Here is a 24,242-nt window from a genome sequence, read left to right on the forward strand (position 1 = left end):
CAGGTGGGTCCTTTCAGGGTTTCGGTCTCCACTGATTGATCGGTCAGCACCAGGGCGGGCGGTCATTGTCCAATACAGCTGGTCCTGAGGTCAGCCTTGGGCCACTCGTCTGGTTTTGTTGCTTTTCTGCGTCTGGAGCTGCAATGCAACTGAGGCCTGGAGCAGCGGCCGCCAACCTTTCGGACCTCACGGACCACCAGGGGCCCGTGGACCATGGTTGGCGACCACCGGCCTAGATGGTGTCTCTAGGGGAGGAAGGTCACCTGGGGGCGCGGTCCCGCCCTACAGTGGTCCTTTGCTCGGCACCCAGGGCTTCCCCCCGTGACCTTCTGTCCTGGCCCCTCGTCCTTGCTCTGCTCACGTCTGTCTAACTGCCCGGCCCGGGATGGGCTGGAGCCCACAGTGGAGCCGGGACTCTCACGCCCTCTGCACACGCCGCCACCCCTCCACTGACCACCGGGGGAGCACGTGTCCCCGTCTGGAAGTGAGAATTCCCGCCTCCCTTCCAGGAGGAGCGCAAGCGTAGCCTGTGTCCCCCGCAGTCCACAGCTCAGCAAGGCTGGCCTCTCGGCAATGCGGGCCCGGCCAGGGGGCTGTCGGTACTTAGAACCTGGACGCTCGCCTGACCCTGGTGAGATCTGGTCCTGACCGAGCCTCCGCCTCCTCATCTGACACGTGATTTGGGCTCGGTTATCCTAAAGCAGTGGTTCTCAACCTCCCTAATGCCGCGACCCTTTGATACAGTTCCTCATGTCGTGATGACCCCCAATGTCATTGTTACAAATTGAACATAATTAAAGCCTAGTGATTAATCACAAAAACAATATGTAATTATATATGTGTTTTCCGATGGTCTTAGGCGACCCCTGTGAAAGGGTCGTTCGGCCCCCAAAGGGGTCGCAACCCACAGGTTGAGAACCGCTGTCCTAAAGTTTCAGCAACGGCCTTGCATCTGCTCCGCAGCCCCTGCCCCACTCCAGCCTACGGACCCACAGCAGATGCCTGGTCCCCGCAGAGAGCCCCCGCCTCTGGCCCCAGCAGCTCCACCTCCTCACTCCCCGCGGTCCCCGAGGTCCATCCAAGGTCCATGGAGCCCCAGCCAGAGGAATGCGAGCCATTCCCGGCATCTCCTCCCCTGTGGCCAGCCCGGAGCGGACCGGGGGGAGCGGGCTGGGGCCTCGGCCGCTCTGACAGGAAATTAGCTGGGCCTGGCCTTCCCCACGAGCAGCTGCTCTGCTGACCCTGACCCTGTGTTTTCCGAAACCTGATACTGCAGATTGCAGAGCCTCTTCTCCATCCGGGAGGAGGCCTGGCTGGGCTGTGTCTGTGGGGCCTCCAGCCTACACACGGCTCCGCCGTCCTGCCCTGGAAACGGGCGCCGGGCTGCAGTCCCGCTGTGACCCACTGCAGGCCCCCCATCTCTGAGCGAGAGGCAGCACCGGGGGCACAGTGGCCGTGACAGGGACCTCGGGCCGGAGGAGGCAGCACCGGGGGCACAGTGGCCGTGACAGGGACCTCGGGCCGGAGGCAGGCCAGAGGGGGCACAGTGGCCGTGACAGGGACCTCGGGCCGGAGGCAGGCCAGAGGGGGCACAGTGGCCGTGACAGGGACCTCCGGCCGGAGGCAGGCCAGAGGGGGCACAGTGGCTGTGACAGGGACCTCCGGCCGGAGGCAGGCCAGAGGGGGCACAGTGGCCGTGACAGGGACCTCGGGCCGGAGGGGGCAGCACCCAGGGGCACAGTGGCCGTGACAGGGACCTCGGGGCCGGGGGGGGCAGCACCCGGGGGCACAGTGGCCGTGACAGGGACCTCGGGGCCGGAGGGGGCAGCACCCAGGGGCACAGTGGCCGTGACAGGGACCTCGGGCCGGAGGGGGCAGCACCGGGGCACAGTGGCCGTGACAGGGACCTCGGGCCAGAGGAGCCAGCACCCGGGGGCACAGTGGCCGTGACAGGGACCTCGGGCCGGAGGGGGCAGCACCCGGGGCACAGTGGCCGTGACAGGGACCTCGGGCCGGAGGGGGCAGCACCGGGGCACAGTGGCCGTGACAGGGACCTCGGGCCAGAGGAGCCAGCACCCGGGGGCACAGTGGCCGTGACAGGGACCTCGGACCAGAGGGGGCAGCACCTGGGGCACAGTGGCCGTGACAGGGACCTCGGGCCGGAGGGGGCAGCACCCGGGGCACAGTGGCCGTGACAGGGACCTCGGGCCGGAGGGGGCAGCACCGGGGGCACAGTGGCCGTGACAGGGACCTCGGACCAGAGGGGGCAGCACCCGGGGACACAGTGGCCGTGACAGGGACCTCGGGCCGGAGGGGGCAGCACCGGGGGCACAGTGGCTATGACAGGGACCTCGGACCAGAGGGGGCAGCACCCGGGGACACAGTGGCTATGACAGGGACCTCGGGCCGGAGGGGGCAGACCCAGGGCACAGTGGCCGTGACGGGGACCTCGGGCCGGAGGGGGCAGCACCGGGGGCACAGTGGCCGTGACAGGGACCTCGGGCCGGAGGGGGCAGCACCCGGGGCACAGTGGCCGTGACAGGGACCTCGGGCCGGAGGGGGCAGACCCAGGGGCACAGTGGCTGTGACAGGGACCTCGGGCCGGAGGGGGCAGCACCCGGGGCACAGTGGCCATGATGGGGACCTCGGGCCGGAGGGGGCAGCACCCGGGGCACAGTGGCCGTGACGGGGACCTCGGGGCCGAAGGGGGCAGCACCGGGGGCACAGTGGCCGTGACAGGGACCTCAGGCCAGAGGGGGCAGCACCCGGGGCACAGTGGCCGTGACGGGGACCTCGGGCCGGAGGCACGCCGGAGGGGGCGTGGGGAAACCACTTGAGAGGCGATTGTGGTCCTGGGAGGAATGGCTGTGGTTTGGATCAGGATGTGACAGTGAAGATGGGAAAATCTGTTGTGAGCCCCGGCCAGTTTGCTCAGTGGCTAGAGCATCGGCCTGAGGACAGAGGGTCCCAGGTTGGATTCCGGTCAAGGGCACATGCCCGGGTTGTGGGCTCGATCCCCAGTAGGCGGCGTGCAGGAGGCAGCCAATCAATGATTCTCTCTCCCTCTCCCTTCCTCTCTGAAATCAATTTTAAAAATACATTTTTTAAAAAACCGTAGAGTCCAAAGCTTCTAAGGAAATGAGATGGAGAGCCACTGGCGGTGGCCTGGCCGTGGGGGCTGAGGGGCAGCGGAGTCGAGGGCCCCTGGGCTGAGTTGCACAGCGGAGGGCGGGCAGCGGGTCTCCGGGAGCCGGTGGACACTGAGGGCCCAGCAGGGCTGCCGCGGGAGGGAAGGATCGTAAGTTCGGCCTCGGCAACGGCCTTTGCGATTGCCTCTCATCTCAGATGTCCCGGTGAACAACTGGGTGCTCAGGGAGAGTGAGCTAGAGATGCTTGTTTGGCCCTGACCGGTTTGGCTCAGTGGATAGAGTGTCGGCCTGCGGACTCAAGGGTCCCAGGTTCGATTCCGGTCAAGGGCATGTACCTTGGCTGTGGGCACATCCTCAGGAGGGGGCGTGCAGGAGGCAGCTGATCGATGTTTCTCTCTCATCGATGTTTCTAACTCTCTATCCCTCTCCCTTCCTCTCTGTAAAAAAATCAATAAAAAATATATAGAGAGAGATGCACGTTTGGGAGCAGAAAAGTAGAGCCGCCACACATGCCGAGATGGGGGGAAGAGGAGAGGAGCCACGCCTGCAGGACACTCCTGCGGACAGGGGGAGGGGGCCTGGAGGAGAGATGGGGAGCAGCCACAGCTGTAGAAGGAACCAGAAAGCTGTGCCATGCGAGACGTGCAGAGAGCGTCTCACGGAGCCAGGTGCCATCAGGGGTGCGGGAATGTCCCAGAAAACTCCAAAACGGGGGAGGGGGGTGACTTAGGATTTAGTGTCTGCAGGTCACGGGGGATGTAGGGGGCACGTTCAGCGGAGTGAGGGGCGTGGAAACCAGGCTGCAGAGGCCGGGAGGCGCTGAGAGGTGAGGAGACACGATGTGTGTAAGCCGCGCTCAGGAATGGGCAGGAGCTGGGGCAGCAGCCGGAGGGCGTGTGGAGTCAAAGACAGGGTTTTGTTTTTAAGGCAAGTGAGGCCTGAGCGTGTTCATCCGTTGCTGAGGAGGATCCTGTTGACAATACCTGAGAAATGGGATGAGGGGCAGGAAGATGGTTTTGGGCCAGCAGGGGCCAGCCGGGGCCACTCCACAGGGCAGGGCTGAGCGAAGGGCAGCGGCAACCCAGCCTCCTGGCCCGGTGGTGCCTTTGTTGTCCACGCTGCCACCCTGCTCCTCGGGAGTCACCCATCCTGTCTGTCCTGAGAGGGAAGCTGGTGGACGCTGAGGTTAGGGAAGGTGGGAGCCGCTTCCAGCAGGCCCAACGGCAGTTTCTGAGGGGCGGGGGCACTGGGGGCTCCGAGGGAACCTCTCTGACCCGTGCACTCGGCTGGCGGGGGCCCTGCAGGCCGGTGATGGCTCTATGTGCCCCACAGCCAGAGTCCAGCACCTTCCATGGCCACGTGCATGCACCTAGGGGCCCCCCTTAGCCCTGGTGGAGAGCAGGGATTGGAGACAGCTGGACAGACAGTGGCGGCCGTGACAAGTGGCCTGTCATGGGCACGAGGCCCACTGCCAGTGACAGGACGCCTGAGACCGGCTGGACAGCATCTCTGACCCCTCTGCCTGCTCTGCCGGGCAGGGCAGTCCAGGCATGCCATGGGCAGCGGTCCTCAGAGGGCAGCCCCTGGGCCAGGACCCTCACCTGGAAACTGGTCAGAAATGCTAATCCTCAGGCCCCACACACCTGCTGCATCAGGAACTTCGGGGCGGGTCCAACCGCGTTTACCAACCTTGGAGCTGATTCTGAGACCCACTGTCATAAACACACACAGCGAGTGTGTGAGGTAGACGTGTGCGTATAAACCCACACACGTGTGAACCTCGCCACTTGAGTAGCATCCGACTCTGCCCAAACGAGGTTGTCTGTATCGGAGGTGACAGACTTAGCCCGTCACACACATTCCCTCCCTCTGAGGACCAGGGCGCACCCCCCCGAGGGCGGATGGTGGGTTTTCTTGAGAAGTCGGGTCCCTTGCAGTTGCAGATTCCATCTCAGGGGGTGGTAAGCGATTGCTCCACTGAGATTCCCACGAAGCCCCCTGTTTGCCCGGCCGTGAACTAGCTGGGGTCCAGAGCGGCTGTGCGGCTCAGGCCCGTGGGCACAGCCGCCCCGGCATTGAGCCTTCACCATCCAGGGCGCGTGCAGGGCCGCCTGCGGGAGGGCAGGGCTGGCGGCCACGCTGCCCACACGTCCTCTGGTGCGGTCTCTCTGAGCGGCCACCGCGCCTAAAGGGAGCCGTACAGAAGCTGGTTGTGAGTGAGGACGGAGAATCCTGTCTTCCAGTCACTCAGGCCTCATCTCGCTGGAGCCATCGGCATCTCTGGCAGCTTTTGTTCTCTCCGCTCCAAACCCCTTCTTCACGCCCCATCCCCTGGTTCTCCTCCGGCCTCGCTGGCCAGCTCTCCTGTGGTGATTCTCCCAAACCTCTCACAACGGGCTGGGTGCAGGTGTCACTCATTGGACCCTTCTTGGTTTTCACTCTCCTTAGAACAGTGGTTCTCAACCTGGGCTGCACATTAGAATCACCTGGGAACCTTTTTAAAATCCTGATTTCTGCGCCAATCAGAAAGGATATATGCACCCCTATGTTCATAGCAGCACAATTCACCATAGCTAAGATTTGGAAACAGCCTAAGTGCCCATCAGCAGATGAGTGGATTAGAAAACTGTGGTACATCTACACAATGGAATACTACGCTGCAGTAAAAAAAAAGGAACTCTTGCCTTTTGCAACAGCATGGATGGAACTGGAGAGCATTATGCTAAGTGAAATAAGCCAGTCAGAGAAAGATAAATACCACATGATCTCACTCATTTGTGGAATATAGAGAACAACATAGACTGATGAAAAGGGACAGACCCAAAGACTGAGAAACAGCGATCAGGCTATCAATCCCCAGAAGGAAAGTAGGGGAGGGAGGGGGTAAGGGGAAGAGATCAACCGAAGGACTTGTATACATGTACATAAGCCAAACCAATGGACATGGACAATAGGGGGATGGGAGCGTCAGTGTGCAGGGGGGGGGGGGCGGGGGGAGGTTAGGGGTTAATGGGGGGGATGAGGACACATTTGTAATACCTTAACTAATAATAATAAAAAATAAAAAAAATCCTGATTTCTGGGCCTCATCCTCCGGAAATTCTGTTTCTTTGTTACTAGTGTTGTGGCCCCACCCCATAACAAAGAAACAGAATTTCCAGAGGATGGGGCCCAGGAATCAGGATTTTAAAAAGATTCCCGGGTGATTCTAACGTGCAGCCAAGGTTGAGAACCACTGCCTTAGAGCAGTAGTTGGCAAACGGCGGCTCGCGAGCCACATGCGGCTCTTTGGCCCCTTGAGTGTGGCCACGAAGTTTCAATCGCACTGTACGTGCACGGCCGCACGGGGTATTTTGTGGAAGAGCCACACTCAAGGGGCCGCAGTTTGCCGACCACTGCCTTCAAGCATCTCAATGGTCCCGTGGCTTTAAATGCCATCAGCGGGGGAAAGTCCCACCTGGACTCCAGCTTACACCTCTTTCCCCAACTCCAGCTGCCCTAAGGGCCCCACTGAGTATCGGCGGCATCACAGTGGGAAGAGGACAAAAATGAAATTCCTCTCCCTGCACTCCGTCCCCCCAAAATAGCAAATGGCCTCTGTTCTTCAGCAACTCCATGGTCTCAGGGGCCCTCAAAGTCTTAGCGTCGCCCTTGACAGAGTGTTCCTTCTCGCTCACCCACAGCCCATCATCCACCAGCAAATCTGATAACTCCACCTTCAATGTACACCCTAACTGGAGGGCTTGTCACCCCCTCGCCACTGCCACCCTGGTCCAAGCCCCCAGGGCCCATGTCCTACCCGGATTCCTGCAGGAACTTCCTAACTGATCTCCACTCTGGCCCCTTTTGTCTGTTCTCAGCGCAGTGGCCAGAAAGGCCTTTATAAAATGTGAGAGGGTGAGCCCTGGCCGGTTGCTCAGTGGTTAGAGTGTCAGCCCGGGGAACGAAGGGTCTCGGGTTCGATTCCTGGTCAAGGGCACATACCTGGGTTGCAAGGTTCATCTCTGGGGCTGGCCGGGGCATTTGCAGGAGGCAACCAATCCATGTGAGACATGGATGCTTCTCCCTCCCTCTCTCCCGTCCACTCTCTCTAGGAATCAATGGGAAAAATATCCTCGGGTGAGGATTAACAACAACAAAAAGTGTGAGGGGGTGGCACTTCCCTGTGGGCATCCTCTGATGCCTTCCTGTCCCTCTGGGAGTCAGAGTCAGGACCGTACAATGACCTCAGCTCCTGCCACCGCCCCTTGCTCACCCCGCACTTGCTCACCCTCAGCCACGCCACCGCACTTCCAGAACACTCTCCCGGGTATGTCCAGGCTCACCCTCACTCTCTTCAGATCTCCATCCAATGTTACCTGACCAGAGATGTCTCCCCTGCAGGGAACAGCACCGCCCGCTCCATGCCCCTCCCATGCTCCAGGCCCTGCTCCGCCGTTTCCGTAGCATGTGTCACCACCTCACATGCAACTGCTTCCATGTGACATATGCACACGCAGATAACACTGTCTCTCCCCGCTGGGCAGTGTGCTTTGTGGAGGTAGTAACTTTGCTCTGTTCCCAGGCTGGTTTCCATTGTCCAGGTGCAAAGAGATGCATAAATCCGTCCCTGATAAAAATGCATGGACGAAAGGGGCCAAGGTGACTGCGGGATGGCTGCTGGGCCGTGAGGAGGAAGGCTAGGCCAGCTGAGAGGAAGAGCACACGGGGAGCGGCAGGGGAATGGGGGGGGGGGGGGGGATGCAGACCGAGCTCCTCCAGAGACGGGAGGAGAGCCGCCATCTCTGCCGTGCCAGAACCGATCTCCACGAGGCCTGAGTGTCTGCGAGGTTGTACGTCATAGCCTCACAACTGGGAATTCCCACCCCTTCTCTGGTGACAGTCAGGTTTATGTTCCTTGCCACCAAAATAGCCTTGATTTGCAACCACCCACCCATCCACGTCACCATCTTCCCCCCAGCCTCCCAGTCACCTCGACATCTAATCATCTGCCTACAAATCCAACTTTCCATCCTCATGAGCATCCCTCAGCCCAGCGTCCGTCCATCTCCCCCTCAGCACATAACCAAACCACCCTCCCTCCCACAGCAGCCCTTCGAACACACGTGGTGGAGGGCGGCCCGATGAGGAAGGGTCTTGAGCGCCAGGCTAAGACTCCAACATTATTACTCCACCCTGGCAGCTGTGGAAGGATTTGGAGCGGACATGTTGCACAATCCTATCCGTGTTTTTTGAAAAGTAACAGCAGCTATGAACAAGACGGATTGGGTGGGGGAGTCTAAGCACAAGAAGACCGGCTGGGCCAACAGTGCAATATTCCAGGTGGTGAGTGAGGGCAACGGTGTGGCAGCTAGAGGAAGGACGCTTCGAGGAGCACGAGTGGGCCCAGGCACTGTGCGTGCCCCACTCTCCACGGGGCTGCTCCCCCCATACCTTCAGCCCACGCCGCCCAGGACGAGGAATTCCCAGGAGCTCCCAGGAGGCCCAACCCACAGCCAGTTCTTTCTGGACCCATCTGCAGAGTCCTCTGCCCTCAGCTCAAGCCCCTGAGCAAGCGACGTTTCCAGAGTACACAGGCGCCCACCAGCTCGTCTCCCATCCCAGCCCTGGCTGCGGAACGCCGGGGCCTCTTCTCTTAATTTTCTCCACCTCCGCAGAGGCTGGGCCTCCAGCCCAGTGAAGTCAAGGCCTGAGAGGCAGCCCTAGCTCCCTGCCCGCCCACGGAGGCTATATTGGGAGCACGACAACTCCCTACAGACACAGACTCCAGACCCGCCCTGCCGCGCTGCCCCAACCGATGTTACCTAGTATCCAAGCAGCGTAGGTGTTGCTCACGTTTTCACTTGTTGGTTCACTCCTTCATTCATTCCACAAATATGTATGGATCTCCCAGTGCGATGGAGCTGGCACAGCAGGGTGTAGGGGGCCCCTGTATGTACATATATAGGCATCTGTGTCTAAATACTAACGGCAGAACATCACCCTTGGTGCCCTCCCTCAGGGCTTGATGGCGCTGGTGACTCAGAGTCAGGTGCACCGGGCGTCTGTGGGTACCTGTGTGTGTGCGTGCAGGCACGTGCTCTCAGGGGAGGCAGCCATGACTCAGCAGCACGCGCGTCTGTGCATACTTGTGCGGATGCGTCGGTGTGTGCCGGCACCCGCAGAGCCTCCTGCCCCCCAGGGGGTGGGGGAAGCGGTTGTGACTGACTCAGCTCTATACAGTGACTGGGCGCCCACAGGCCAGCTGTGACTTTACGGCCCTGCTCACTTGCCAAACAGTCAGTGTTGGGTGCAAACTTTCTATCACAGCGCACAGGGGAAACGTCCCAGCCGGGAGCCCAGAAAGCAGGAGGGACTTTGCAGCCTGGGCCCCGCTGCGTTCGCCCCTGAGACCCCCTACTGCCCCTCCACCACAGGCACAGGGCCCCGCCTCTCCACCCCTCTGGCCTGGCCTCCTGGAGGCTGGGGGGCCACGCCCCACAGTGACTCCTCCATCACCTCACCCAAGCTCCCAGGTCGGCCTTTCCCCAATATCTGCACCCAGGCGTAGCCCTAGCAAGCACAGTCCCGGGACCCCTTCTGACCTCCAGGCTCCAGACCCCCTGCCTGGGCAGTGGCCCCAGCGGCCCCCCATCTTCTCCCTCTGGGTGCCTTGCCCTCGCTCTCCCTGGCTGTCTGTCTCCTTATCTGTCCCCGTCTATCTCTGTCTCTTCTCCAGGCAGGCTGTCTGCAGCCGACGCTTCACAAGAGTGGAGGTGCTGACAGGGTGTGGGTGTGGGGAGGACACTCTATGTCCCTTCTTGAGCCTTATCGGGAAAACTGCAGTCATGGCTCGGGCCTCGGGATGGAGTTCTGCCCTGGATGACCTTGCTCTGTTTGCTGGGGCCTCCACAGGGACAGCCAGGGTCAAACCAGGCAGGAAACGGCCCCTGCTGCTTGGCTGCCCCTGCTCCTCACTCACTCTCGCCGCCTCCAGCCAGCAGCCCCAGAGGCTCCAGGGGGGACAGGGCTGTCCCTTTCCTAGACACTTGCAGAAACAGGGCCCAGGCTGGAGGGGGACGGTGGGGGGATGAATCACAACCAACAGGCTCAAGGTGCCAGCAGCCCCTCCTTTGGCCCCAAGAGGAAATGCTGGGCTGAGGAGGAACAGGGGCTGCCCCCATCACACACACACCCGCCCCCTAGGTCCCCCCCACCCCCCACCCCCCGCAGGCCTGCACTTCCCGCCCCCGTACATACCAGGAATGGCTGGGAGAGGCCCTGGAGTCAGGACACATGGGTTTTGCCCCAGATCTGTCATTGCCTGTGTCCCCCTGGGCAATTGCCTCACTCTCTGAGCCTCACTTTCCTCATCTGTAAAATAGCGCCAGCGTTCTGGGTTGTTGAAGGTGAAAAAAAAAAAAGCTCGGGGCGGCTGTGGGTCCCATCAGCCCTTGGCAGACTCGCTGTGACCCGCTGCCCGCTCCTGGCCCCAGAGCGGCCGCCTCCTTCCGGCCAGAGGAGCGAGGGGACGAGGCCCTGCCCGGAGCAGGGCAGCAGGACAGCAGGACAGCCGGACAGCAGGACAGCAGGACAGCAGGGCAGCCCTCAGGCCGCCCTGGGCGAGTGGGACCCGCGGCGCACGCCTGCCACCTGGCGGCCCCCGCCGGCCTCGCCCCGCCGCCTGCTGTGTCACCCGCCCCGGCCCCGCCCTGTGAGCCTGCGGCACCTCCTTTCCCCCCAAAGCTGTGACCGTTCCTCCGCCCAGGTCCCGGCGTTTCAGGACCGGCGTGCAGGCGCGGGGTGGCGGGATGGTCCCTGATGAAGGCGGGCGAGCTCCTCTTGTAAAGGAGCCGAAATGCGGCTGGGGGCTGCGCAGTCCCGGCAGGTTGTGGAGGTGGTTAGAGCGACCCGCTGTTCTCATTGGGCACCTGCTCTTCCTCTTTCCCACTTGGCCATGTGCGTGTGGCTTCCGCTAAGAAAAACCCTACAAACTGCGTTTTTAAAGAATCACGTGGGGTCTCACTGACCGTCACGGGAATTCCACACGTTGGGGCCTGGTTTCTAGCCTCTCTGTCTGCATGAAGTCTGGGCGGGAGACGGGGCCGGGGGCTTGAGGCTTTGGGATTGAAGATCATCCCTCACACACGCTGGGACCGACTGTCTTGAAGAAGGAAGGAAGGGCGCTGGCCGGCCGCACAGCTGGTCCGAGCGTCCTGGCCATAGGCAGGGCTGTGGGTTTGATACCCAGCCAGGGCACATACAGGGATCACCCAGTGAATGCATACATAAGTGGCACCACAAATCGATGTCTGTCTGTCTGTCTCTCTCAAAAAGAAAATCAATAAATAAAAGAAGGAAGGAAAAACAGTCCCCAGCCTGTGGGGTGGAGGAGATGCTCCAAAGGGAGCAGAGCTTGCTTCCTTGTTACCTCTGAGGACACCGCTGTACGGAGGATTGTTTGAGGACAGGGACTTATCTCAGAAAGGGGCCGTTAAGGGCGGCATCTACTAAGCACCTGCGAGGTGCCACGGACTTATCTCAGAAAGGGGCCGTTAAGGGCGGCATCTACTAAGCACCTGCGAGGTGCCACGTGCCGGCCGGCAATACAGCCGTGAGGCCATGTCCCATCCTTGAGGCGCCCCGGGCTGGCCCTTGAGGGGGCTCATGGAGCTGCAGTGCCCGGGGCGCCTCCCCCGCGGCTACTGAGGCAGAGTCAGTAAGAGCCTCGAAAGTGGCCGTGGGACCCGCAGCTGCTGGGCGAGGCCCTGGAGTGGAGTGAACCGCTCTGGCCCCAGAAAAGCTGTGATGGCCACCAGGAGGCCACAGCATTCCTGAGGGGAAGGCAGAGGCCGGGTCCTTCGGGCTCCGCTGGGAGGCCGTGGTCACAGGCCTCTGAGACCCACTTCATGTCCCGGCCGGGCCCCCAGAGGGCTGGTGTGCCGGGGGAGTGGGGGCTTTTCTGGGCGGGAGCCCCCACCCTGGGACTCATTTGTTCACTCAGCCACTCGCACGTGTCGAATACCTGCCTTTGCAGGGCGCCTGCCTGCGGACGTGCAGAAAGCGCAGCCGGTGTTTCCCAAACTCTCCAGTCGCCTTGCATGGCTGGCCTGCCTCGGTCACCTGTGGGGTTTTCTCAGAACTTGCCCGTCCACCCAAAAATCCCCATTTTGAGGCCTGGCCCAGCCAAGATGGAAAGCCCCTCATCACGACTTTCTGAAGAAAAGGCTACAGGGTGAGCCGCGATGAAAGCTCGGGGGTGAAGCGTGTCTCTGCATGTGAGAAACCTGGAGGACACCGGTGCCTCCGGCGAGACACGCAGGGGACCCGTGGCCTGTGCACCCGAAGCTCACTGAGCAGGCAGCACAGGAGGCAGGACCCAGGTGTGCGTCCCTGAAACCTCCTCCTTCCCAGCTCAGCGCTTCTGAGGGCCGAGCGCTGCCCACTGAGCCCTCCTCCCACCCACTGCGCCGTGGGGCGTGCGGACCTCGGACTCAGGATGAAATCTGCCACCCATACTCCTTCCTTTTTTTTTTTAACCTTTATTGTTGAAAGCATTACATAGGTCCTCCTTTCCCTCCATTAACCTCGTCCAGCTCGCTCCCGTCCTCCCCCCCACCCAGGCCCGCACCACAGCATTGTCTGTGTCCACGCGCTCTGCATATACAGTGGGGCCTTGACTTACGAGTGTCCCAACTAACGAGTTTTTTGAGATACCAGCTGTCTCTTGGCCGATTTTTTGCATTGAGTTGATAGAGTAATTTGAGTTAACGAGCTCCATAACGAGCTCGGTCTCGGAACAAATTAAACTCATAAATCAAGGCCCCACTGTATGCGTACCAGTGCATTGGTGGATCTCTTCCCACCCACCCTCCCCTGCTTTCTCTCTGAGGTTCAACTCTGTTCATGCTTCTATGTCTCTGGGCCTGTTTTTGATCATCAGTTTATTTGGTTCATTAGATCCCACATGTGAGCAAGATCCTGTGATGCTTGCCTTTCTCTGACTGACCCGCACACCTTTCTTGAACAGCCTGTGTGTTCCCTGTAAACAAATGTTTCAGACACAAATGCCCTCCAAGTGGGAACAGGGAGCCCAGTGGGTGCCGGAAGCCAATTCCAGCATGACAGCAGGGCTGAATCTGGAAATGGCTGATGGCATTTCCCCAAACCTGAATAGGATACATTAAATTGTTTCTTTGCTGCCAGACAGCTCAGGGCATCTTAATCTACATGTTATTGCCTCCTACTGGCCAAACACCTGAACAGCGGTAGGCTAATTCTCCCCAATCTGACAATGGACTGTGTCTACAAAACCTGACCCTTTGAAGTGTATACCTCCCCCTCGCCTCAGGACAATTTGTGTTAATAAGAAGCATGGTCCTGAGACCAGGAGATCTTCATTTCCTTTAAACTAGGCTCCTCTGACCTCCAAATGCCTTTTAAAATTATATTTCGTCTCTGGACTCCTATTTAATCTACACACAGCCTTCTCCAGATTTCCTGAACCCTTCTTAATGCTGGAACAAGAACCCCGGCAAGCGGGCAGCGTCGGACAGAGGCTGCATGAGAGGACGGGTAGGTCCTGGGCTTCCGCGGGGAGGAGAGGGACAGATGAGCAGGGTGGCAGCGGTCCTGGCACCCCCGAAACCAGTCTGAGGGCAGTGTGTCTCCTCAGGGGAGCAAGCCCAGGGTCCTGACTGACTGACCCATCAGGGCGGGTGGAGACCATGAGAACGGGGGTGGGGGGAGACGTATAAGGTGGGGCCCAGGCAGGTCTGCTCTCAGAGACCCAGCGTGGGCTGCTGGTCACAGCAGAGAGGTTTGGCTGAGGGGAAGAGGCTGGATGACACGGGACAGGAAATGAGGGATTCAGATGGGGAGAGGGGCAGGCTACGGGCTGGGGGCTGACCGGAAGGGGGTTTGCTAAACAAGCTTCCCTCTCCCCACCTCTCACATCCGGGCCTTCGGCAGGGCGCTGTGCCTGCTGTGGAGGAGGTGGACACAGCCGGGAGGAAGGCTTCATTCCTGTGGGCGCACACCCCTAAGAACAGTGTGCTGTGTCTACACCGTGGGCACAGAAGCAATCTGAGGTTAGCCCTGTGGGAACTTAGCATCCACCACAGTTTACCCACAACCCAGGGCCAGAGGCTCAAGCCACCTCAGAAGGGTCAATGGGAGCTGAGCCTGGGACTAGAGCGTGGACATGTCCGCTGAGGCGTGGGGGATAGAAACAGAGGTAAAAGGTTTGACATCCACATGTATTTAGGGACCTGCAAGGAGGCAGGGAGTGTGATGAACTCATCCTGGAAAAGGTCAGGATCTGATCTGCCCCATCCGGGTCCTTCTCTGCAAACTGAGGAGGGGCCTGGGCCCGCTGACCTCTCGGGACGAGCCGGCTGCTGCAGCCAAGAAGCCCTGCGGTCAGACAGCAAGCTGCACGCATCTTGAGTATAAAGTTGACAGTTTATTCTTTAACCACTGCCCATTTCCAGCATCCGAGAAGGTTCTCCTGTGACCTTTTCCAGTTAACACCCTCCCCCACTCACCCCCCCTGGGTAACCACGATTCTGACCTCAGCGTCCACAGATTAGCTGGGCCAGTCCTGCAAGTCAATACAAATGGAATCATTCCGTTCTGGTTGGCCTGTTTGCACAACATAATGTCTGAGCTCCATCCTCGAGGCTGCCCCTCTCAGCGATGTGATTTCAATTAGTGTGGCCTCCTGACTATGCCACGATTCACCATCTGCTCTCTGCTGATGGGCTTCTGGCTTGGGGCCATCCTACAGGCTGCGGTGACCCTCCTTGGGGCTCTGGTGGACTCGTGCCTCCTCTTGGTTGTGGAGCCACTGGCCTGGAAGGCGGCTGCTGTCTTTAGTAGATACAGCCACCTAGTTTCCCCGAAGTGGAGGGGTGACTTTTGCAGGTCTCCAACTGAACATATAAAGAAGGACATAGAGGGCGGAGAGGAAAGAACATTCCTTAAACAAATCCCAAGGCAGGTTCTTTCAACACCTGCTATGAATTGATAAAAACTGAGCAGAGCCTCTCCCCCTTCCCTGCGGCCAGACCTTCGCCGATCCTCGCTCCTCTGGGGCCGCTGTGCCTGGTGGGAGGCGTTGCACCAGCGCTGGGCTCCGTGAGGCACATCACCGGCTGGCGGCACACAGAACACACCCTCACCAGCTGCTGGGTGGTTCTGCCGGGCCTGCCGGGTGCGCAGCTCGGCCACTCACAGAGAGACCAACGCACGGCAGCTCTTCCGCTTCCTGCCTCAGCAGCCTGCATCACAGGCTTTCAGACAGGCCCAAAGCAACTCCCTCCGGCCTCTGTGCAAAAGGCATTCAGCGTTTCTGAAGACAGGGCCCCACGCAGGTGCCAAAGCTCCTGCCCACCGCTCTCTGCCAGCTCACACAGCAAACGGCCTCTCTGCCTTCCAGGTGCTGCACCCCATTTATACCAACTCCCGGGGCGCCTTACAGGGAAACCCTGCCTCCCAGGGCCTGTCGTGGTCTGGGCAATAGAACGTGCCTTTCTGTAGAGCAACCTCAGCACTACTGCCATCTTAGGCCGGATGATTCTTTGCGACCAGGGGGCTGTGAATTGAGGGACGTTTGGCAGCATCCCTGCCTCTACCCACTGGATGCCAGGAACACCCCGCGCTGTGACAACCAAAAACGTCTGCGGACATTGCCAAATGTCCCCAGGGAAAAACTCACGCCTGGTGGAGGGCCACTGCCGCAGGGAGACCAGTTTTTAAACACCCACCAGCCAGCGCACCCTCTCCCTCTCGAAGGGGGAGGTCAGCTACCCGAGACTCCATCAGGTTGGAGGCGTGGCCGCCTGTGTCCGCAGCAGGAGTTTTACTCTTGGCAACCAAAACAGGACAGATGTTGGCACCAAAACATGAAAAACCACACTGTTGACTCTGGGAAAACTGAACGACACATGAATATGGGAAGCAGAGGTAAGAGGACTTGGAGGTAAGAGCAACAGTGAGGGAGAAATTGTCTCTAAGTTCCCGTCTGTGAGCAGACACGGTAACCACACCAGTGACCCAGACACCGAGCACAAGGCCACAGTTAGTGACACGGGTGTGAGGTCCACACTGCAAACCCAGTGTTTTCAGGAGGAGCCCTCTCCCAGTCCACCTCCTTTATGAAAACACACACACACACACACAACTTCATGGTACTATTTTATTAAGTCAGACAGTTTTAGATATATGTTGTTCTGGGTTTGTTTTTTTATTTTCTTTCTAAGTCCATTTTTTAAAAATCATATAAAATATGTTTACTATATCTTAGAAAATTAGCAAAAAAATTAAGGTTGTTCAGCATATTACATTGTACAATTAGGCAAGAATGTTTGAAAATTTATAAATATTTTGTTCCCTCTTAAGACGGCACATGGCAAAAATACACTTTTAAAATGTTCTCATAGGTAATTCCTATAAATGATCATCCCCCCGTTTATTAAGTAAAAGGCCGGTTAGGAGAAGCATTCCCACACTCCTGAAACGTCTGTACAGTAACTACAAGTGAAGCAAGGGGTCCGTCAGCTCGTTGACAACTGAAACCATTTTAAATCTTAGGAGGAATCCAGTTACTCTCAAAATATCATTCCACACGGGATCCACTTAGTTCATCTATGGGCTTTGACTCATAAGTACAGCAGGTCCTTGAATAACATCGTTTTGTGCAACACCGATTTGTTACAATGTTGAGGAGATACCACGAAAACTTCACGCCGGTCTTTATGAATTAGCCTGCGGGGAAACTGGTTTTGCTGCATACGTCTCTTCGCTTAGGGTCGGAGAACCTGTCGATAATGTTAAGTGGGGACTTACTGTATCTGTCTGAGCCAAAGCACTGTTTAAAAGGATGTGTACTGCCCCGAAGCCAGATGTCAGTCAGTGGCACCATGCTTTAAACAGAAACCTGCACAGCCACACCCGCGGACTGTGGCCGCTCAGTCGAGGCACGGTCCATGGGCAGCTGCTGGCTTCCGTCTCTGAGCAGCACGGTCCAGGGCATCCCGTGTGACGTGCCGGCCACTGGCCAATCTAGCTTAGAAACAGGTACTGGGAGGAGGACACGTGCTGCAGAAGGAGATGAGGACCCGAGTCCACAGAGGTCCAAGCATCCAGGGACCCAGAGCACCAGCCCGCGCGCCCTCCCCCCCCCCCCCCCCCCACAGGACGACGGTGACGCTGACAAGAATGAGAGCTACAAAGGAATTTCCAGAAGCGGCAGTTTTCAAAGAAAGAGCCTGAAAGTGTTCACTTTTCTCCTTTCCAGATAAGCCCTTCTCTGCAGGAAGAGGACCAAGGCTTCCGCAGTATCTGGACCGAATGGGAGGCTGAAGGGAGAAGGGTTAGAAGCAGCAAAGCCAGTTCCTTTTGTCTTCTGCATCACGCCCTCCAGCGGCACGAGCGCAGGGGCGGCCGGATGCTGCCGCGCTCAGCTCACTCGGTGCCCTTCTTCCCTTTCCAGCTCTTCTCCCGCTCCTCCAGCTCCGCCTGGGTGAACGCGGCAGGGCCCCAGTGAGTGATCAGCTGAGGGTTTTTGGAACCTGAAAGACAGACAGGCTTTAAATACAGGAAGCGCTGTGTTCTTCCACTGACATGATCACTTTCCCACAGACAAAACAGTGACTCTGCCACTGATTTCTTCTCCGAGGAACATCCGTAAGAGCCGCAGCAGCCAAAGCAACTAGAACAGTGGTTCTCAACCTTCTGGCCCTTTAAATACAGTTCCTCATGTCGTGGTGACCCCCAACCATAAAATTATTCTCGTTGCTACTTCATAACTGTGATGTTGCTACTGTTATGAATCGTAATGTAAATATCTGATATGCAGGATCGTCTCAGGCGACCCCTGTGAAAGGGTCGTTCGACAGCCAAAGGGGTCGCGACCCACAGGTTGAGAACCGCTGAACTAGAAGCTGTGCACAAAGGGATCACTGGGCCTTTGCGTCTGTTCAAGGGGCAAGTAAGTCAAGAGACGCTTGCCCTGAGCAGCTTGGCTTCTGCACACTGGGGCTGAAGTCTCTTTGCACAAGCCTGATGCACATAATGAAACAGAAGGACAGACCGAATACACCCACAGCTGTTACCTGGTTCTATCAGGCGGATGAGCCCTTCGTGCTGGGCCACTTTGTCCTTCCAGCTCTTCGTCTTACTAGTTGCCATGTCCAGCTTCTTCTTAACGCCCTGAAACAGAGCAGGTTTTGGATTTGGCAACACACACTGGTAGTTGAAGAGCCAAACACAATGACTGGCCACTTCCCATCAGCTCGGTTTTCTCTGTGAGCCCTCACAGCCACGGTAAGCAGCAGGAACCCGCAGCGCCCCATATGCAGGTGTGGACACTAGGATTCAGAGCAGTTGAGTGTCACACCGAGGACCTAATCCACACTGACTACAGGTGAGGGTCAAGTCCCGGGTGCCTGCCTCTCGGCTCCAAGCCCACCCTCCCTTGCCCAGCCGTGGCTCTAGGGTAAGTCTCCCCACCAGCGGGCACCATCTCAGCTCTGTCAGCCGAGGGGGCTGAAGGGGGAAGGGGCTTGGCTTCCCAGTTCCACTGGGCTCTTCTCGGCGGCTCAGCCCCCGTGGCATGTGGGACACCCGTGGTGCCCCCCAAGGGGTTTCAGTGGCACCTCCCTGTGGCAGCTTCAGCCAGGGCCCCAGAGGCGGCCCCCAGTGAACTCCGTGGGCACAGCACCTCGGGGAGCTTCCCTACCGTCCAGTGACCACGGCTGTGCCTCCCCAAGGAGACCCGGGTCCCAGCATTGGGCTTACGGGGACCCTCCAGGCATGTCCTTCCTGGGTGCTCTGCCTCAGTCCTGCACCTGCCATTCCCATGCTCTTAGAGTCTTCTCTACCACTTCATAGGGGATCCGGTTATAGTTAATACTTGTTTATATTCAATTTTCCCTGTTCCAGTTACTGCGTGGGTTCCATCTCCTGAGTGGACTCTAACCGATACGCCTCACCACCTTTCTTCTTACTTCCAGCTAAGCAAAATTCCTACTATGGCTTCTTGCCGCTAAGCCAATGTTCTCTCATTTTAAAAAAGCGTGTTTGCCCGGCTGGTGTTGCTCAGTGGATGGAGCGTCCACCTGCAGACTGAAGGGTCCCGGGTTCGATTCCGGTCAAGGGCATGCACCTCAGTTGCAGGGGCATGTGCGGGAGGCAACCAATAGATGTGTCCCTCACATCGATGTTTTGCTCTCTCTGTCTCTCCCTTCCCTCCCACTCTCGCTAAAAATCAATGGAAACATCCTGGGTGAGGATTAACAATAAAACAAAAAGCTTTGCCCTAACCGGTTTGGCTCAGTGGCTAGAGCGTCGGCCTGCGGACTAAGGGGTCCTGGGTTCGATTCCAGTCAAGGGCATGTACCTTGGTTGCTGGCACATCCCCAGTGGGAGGCGTGCAGGAGGTGACTGATCGATGTTTCTCTCTTATCAATGTTTCTAACTCTCTATCCCTCTCCCTTTCTCTCTGTAAAAAAATCAATAAAATCTACACTAATAAAAGAGAAAAATGGTAATTGGCGTACGGCGATACCTTTTTCATTGGCTAATCAAGGCTATATGCAAATTAACTGCCAACTAAGATTGGCAGATAACTGCCAACTAAGATTGGCAGATAACTGCCAACAAGATGGCGGCTAATTTGCATATGTAGGCACAATGCAGGGAGGCGAAAGGGAAAGCAGGAAGAAGCCCCCTGCCACTGACAGTGATCGGAAACCCAGGGGGGAGCTAAGAGCTGGGGGGCAGGGCAAAGGCGGCCCTGGGGCCGCCTTTGCCCTGCCCCCCAGCCATGATCGGAGAATCAGGCACCTTTGCCGCCCTGGCCAGTGATAGCAGGAAGTAGGGGTGGAGCCAGCGATGGGAGCTGGGCAAGGTCGAAGCTGGCAGTCCCAGGAGCTAGGGGTCCCTTGCCTGGGCCTAAAGCGAAGCCCACAATCGCGGCGCCCCCCGCTGCCACTGCAGGTCCCCGCTGCCTGGGCCGGACGCCTAGGCCAGAGGCGTTAGGCCTGAGCAGGGGCGGAGCCTGCAACCGCGGGGAGCTGGGGGTCCCCTGCCCAGGCCTGACACCTCTGCCGGAGGCCTCAGGCCTGGTCAAGGGGCCGATCCGGTGATTGGTGATCGGAGGGTGATGAGGGTCAACTCCTCTGGCTGAGGCATCAGGCCTGGGTGGGGGGGGGACCCGGGGATTGGGGGGATATGATGGTCCCCTTGCCCAGGCCTGAAGCCTGGGTCAGAGGCATCAGGCTTGGGCGGGGGGTGGAGCAAGCGATCAGAGAGAGATGGGGGTCCCCTGCCCAGGCATGATTCCTGGGCCAGAGGCCTCAGGCCTGGGCGGGGGCCAGAGCCAGTGATCGGGGGGAGATGGGGGTCCCCTGTCCAAGCCTGACACCTCTGGCGGAGGCGTCACGCCTGAGCAAGGGGCCGATCAGGCGATCGGAGGGTGATGGGGGTCAACGCCTGAGGGCTCCCAGTATGTGAGAGGGGGCAGGCTGGGCTGAGGGACACTCTCCCCCCACCCCCACACTCAGTGCACGAATTTCGTGCACCGGGCCCCGTGTGTGTGTGTGTGTGTGTGTGTGTGTGTGTGTGTGTATATAAAAAAAGAGAAAAAGCTTGTTTTTAACCATTTAAATGCACATTTGCCGCGTAGGTTACCTCATACTGCTCAAGCGCCTGCTTCCGCTCCAGCTCCAGCTGCTCCAGCTGCGCCATGGCTTCCTGAAGGGCCCGCTCCTTCATGATGCGCTGGTTCTCCAGCTCCTGCTTCTCGGCCTCGGTCGTCTCGATGGCCTGCTGCTGCTCCAGGTGCCACCTCTCCAGCTCCGCCCTCTTGGAAGACTCTTCCTCCAGCAACCTGCAATGTGGAAGCTCAGGATCGTGGGGGCCCCGGCCTCCATACCTGACCCCCCACGTGACGAGGCACTCGAGCAGGAGACTCTCCAAGGTCACCCCATCTGCCTCTCTCGTGCTGCAAGGAGGAAACTCGGACCCAGAGAGGCCCGTGTTCACAGGACATGACCCACGCGTCCTGCTCCAAACTGTTTCACCCTCTTCTGGAAAAAAAATTAATGACATTTAAGGAGGCTTACTGTGCCTCGAGCTGGGCCAACAGTTAAGTATGTTCCTAACTAATCCTCACGGTAAGCTTAAGATGAAGAAAGTGAGGCACAAAGGCTGAGTGGCCTGGCCCAGGTCATTTGCCTGGCAGGTGGCAGGGCCACGCTCTGACATTTGCCTGGTTACTCCAACATCCAAACATTTTTCATCTGTAAAAACCTACTACAGAGGAAAAAGCTGACAAACTAATGAAGGTGAGGGAAGAAGGAACTAACAAAAGGTAGAGTAACAATAGAAACCATTTACTAAACAACTACTACATGCCAAGCACTTTCCCGTCCTCATCATCAACCCCACAAACAAGGCGTTATCATTTCTACGTTATACATGAAGCCACTGAAAAGCAAACACGTAGCAATGGGTTTCAATCCAGGTCTGTGTGACGCCAAATCCTATGTAATAAAAGGCTAATATGCAAATAGACCGAACGGCGGAACAACCGAACAACTGGTCGCTATGATGTGTGATGAACACCAGGGGGCATGCACAGAATATGGCAGGCGTCAGCTGTGGTGGGATGGTGGAGCAGGTGAGCGAGGGCACCAGACCAAGGCGGGGCGCCGGTCACTGTCATCGGGGCGAGCCTCTGGTGGTTACTGAAAATTCTTTGCTCCCGCACGACACGGTCCCGCCTGGCACTGGCACCTGCTGCCGGTGCCGGCTCCGCTCACACCCACTGCCGGCACTGGAGCCACTGCTCGCCCGCTGCCAGTGCCCGACGCCGGCCCCGATCACTAGGCGCCATCAGTGAATGTGAGCGGCGGCTGCCAGCCCCAATCGCCCCTGAGGGCTTCTCCACCTCCCCCTACTCCTGAGGGGTGATGGAGGCAGCAGCCACCACTCGCACCTGCTGACGGCGCCACCCCAATCGCTTTGTGCCGTCAGCGTCAGCAGGTGCTAGTGGGCCGGCGCCATCAGTGTGTGGGAAAGGCAGTGGCGGGAGCGGGGCTGCAGAACAGGGGACAATGGGGGGCGGGGCTGCAGTGGGAGGGGCTGAGCGGGGGTGCAGAGGATGGGCCGAGACCTGCCCCTGTGCCCACTGCAGCCTCGTGGCCCACAGTTCCTTTCAAGGTGCACGAATTCGAGCACTGAGCCCCTAGTGTTACCATAATAGGCTACCTGTCTGAGAACTTCCAGATACTTAGGTATTTAAATCAGCTAAACCAACAGACAACCCAAACCTGTACCCAAAGCACAGACACTGGTCAGATGCCAGCCCAGGACAGGACGCACCGCTAGTGTCTGGACCATCAGTAACAAGCCATACAGCAGGCCAGTTACTACCCGAGAACATATGCTCTTTTAAAACCAACAGCAAAGGAAGTAAAGTAACAGACTCCACACCCCTATCTAACCACCCCCTCCCCAACTACTCCACCCTAACCCCCAACCACAGCTCTGTCAAAATTCCCTCGACAACACCCTTTGAGGTGGTTACCCAACTCGGCTCGAATACCCTGTCTGATGGGCCACTTGCTACATTATAGACTGAGCCAGTTGCTTTGTGGGCAGTCTCAATCCTGGGAACTGGGAAGGGTCTTCCTCAGCCAAGATGAGCCCTCCCGCCTCCCATCCCTAGCTCCACAAAGGCCAATCGGTGCCCCTGGGATGTCTCTTGGGCTGCGAAGTCTACACCTGCACACCCTGCAAGTGTGGTCTGACCAGCGCAGTCCATTCCCCGGCTCGCGTGGACCTATTACCCCCTCCCGTGGTCCTTTCTAGGTGCTGGGACACAGCAGTGAACAAGACTGGAGGGCCTGCTTCTTCACCGCAGGGTGAGAGGATGGAGGGGGAAGGACACTGGCAGCGTGTGGCTGCCCAGCATCTGAATCCCCTTCACACGTCTAGAGAAGCCGGCATAGGTGTCGTGATGGAAAGCAGGGCGCACCTCCCGCTACAGAAGCCGCAGGCGACGCCTGCTCCCCCTGCCCCTTGGCAGCCAGGACACGAGGAAAGCCTGGGCTTGCTAAGCAGCTGCCCCTCCTGGATCTTCGCCTCTGAAGCAACGGACACAAAGAAGCAGACCCAGTGGGGAATTTATCGTGGCAGCCGTAGCCACGATCCAGTGGTGGCAGGAGCAGCCACCGACACGGTGCCAATGTCGGCACCATGGCCTCCTGACTGGACTCTTCCCGTGGCCTGGTTTGGGCTGGGGTTTGGTTCCTGCCTGGGTCCCAGGCCTGGCCACCTGCTGTTCTGTGGAACTGGAGAACTACCTAAGACCCTTCCCAGGAATTGTTTGATTACTGTAGCCAATGCAAGTTGTTTCTGTGGTTTGCAAACAAGCCCCTGACCAAAGAATCTAACCTCTCTGTTTCCTCATTTACAGAAAAACTATAGGAACGACACCCACCATCAAAGGTTTGCTGATGCATTAAATGTGACAATGTGTGTAAGGTACTTAGAACAGCATCCATCACATAGAAAATGCCTACTAAATCAGCTTTTGTTATTACGGAGGAATTATTGCCTCATTAGCTCTGGATTCTCACATTCACTCAGGCTAACCTGACAGTAGATGAGGTTTTTGGCAATCACTTCACAAGGAAAGTAAAACTCCGAATCTTTTCGAATGAATTTCTATTCAGCCAGGTCTCCTGGATCCTGTACTTGTTCTGTTGATAATATATTTTTTTTTTATTTCAGCAAGTAAGGGAGAGGGAGAATAGAAACACCAATGATGAGAGAGAATCATTGATCAGCTGCCTCCTGCACACCCCACACTAGGGATTGAGCCCCCAACCCAGGCATGTGCAATGACCAGGAATCGAACCGTGACCTCCTGGTTCATAGGTCGAGGCTCAACCACTTAGCCATGCCAGCTGGGCTTCTGTTGCTATTTTAAACTACCTTCTTGGTATCAAACCATCATTCCAGCCTGTCAGTGTCTTTTGAAGAGTTCTTATTTTGACATTCTACATATTATCTCTCTTCCTCATCTGCAAGCAAGATGAAGGA

General features: G+C 58.1%; 1 protein-coding gene and 1 long non-coding RNA gene across 2 annotated transcripts in view; both read right to left on the bottom strand.

Moving 5' to 3' along the window:
- On the bottom strand, window positions 1-10,463 carry LOC308524553. The gene is made up of 3 exons (XR_013996415.1): window positions 10,389-10,463; window positions 8,954-9,078; window positions 1-138 (listed from the first exon to the last, which is right to left on the bottom strand). It is a non-coding gene; the product is annotated as an uncharacterized lncRNA (long non-coding RNA).
- Window positions 10,464-16,309: 5,846 nt separating this feature from the next.
- Window positions 16,310-24,242, bottom strand: part of SWAP70 (switching B cell complex subunit SWAP70) — a 68,955-nt gene continuing 61,022 nt past the window's right edge. Inside the window, exons 10-12 of the mRNA XM_081098636.1 lie at window positions 20,823-21,021; window positions 18,245-18,341; window positions 16,310-17,701 (exon numbers count right to left, since the gene is read on the bottom strand). Coding sequence (XP_080954762.1) covers window positions 17,595-17,701; window positions 18,245-18,341; window positions 20,823-21,021 — 403 coding nt within the window. The 3' untranslated portion in view covers window positions 16,310-17,594. The remainder of the gene's footprint in view (window positions 17,702-18,244; window positions 18,342-20,822; window positions 21,022-24,242) is intronic.

Source organism: Myotis nattereri (genome assembly GCF_964212035.1).
Source record: "Myotis nattereri genome assembly, chromosome: 9".
NCBI lineage: Eukaryota > Metazoa > Chordata > Mammalia > Chiroptera > Vespertilionidae > Myotis > Myotis nattereri.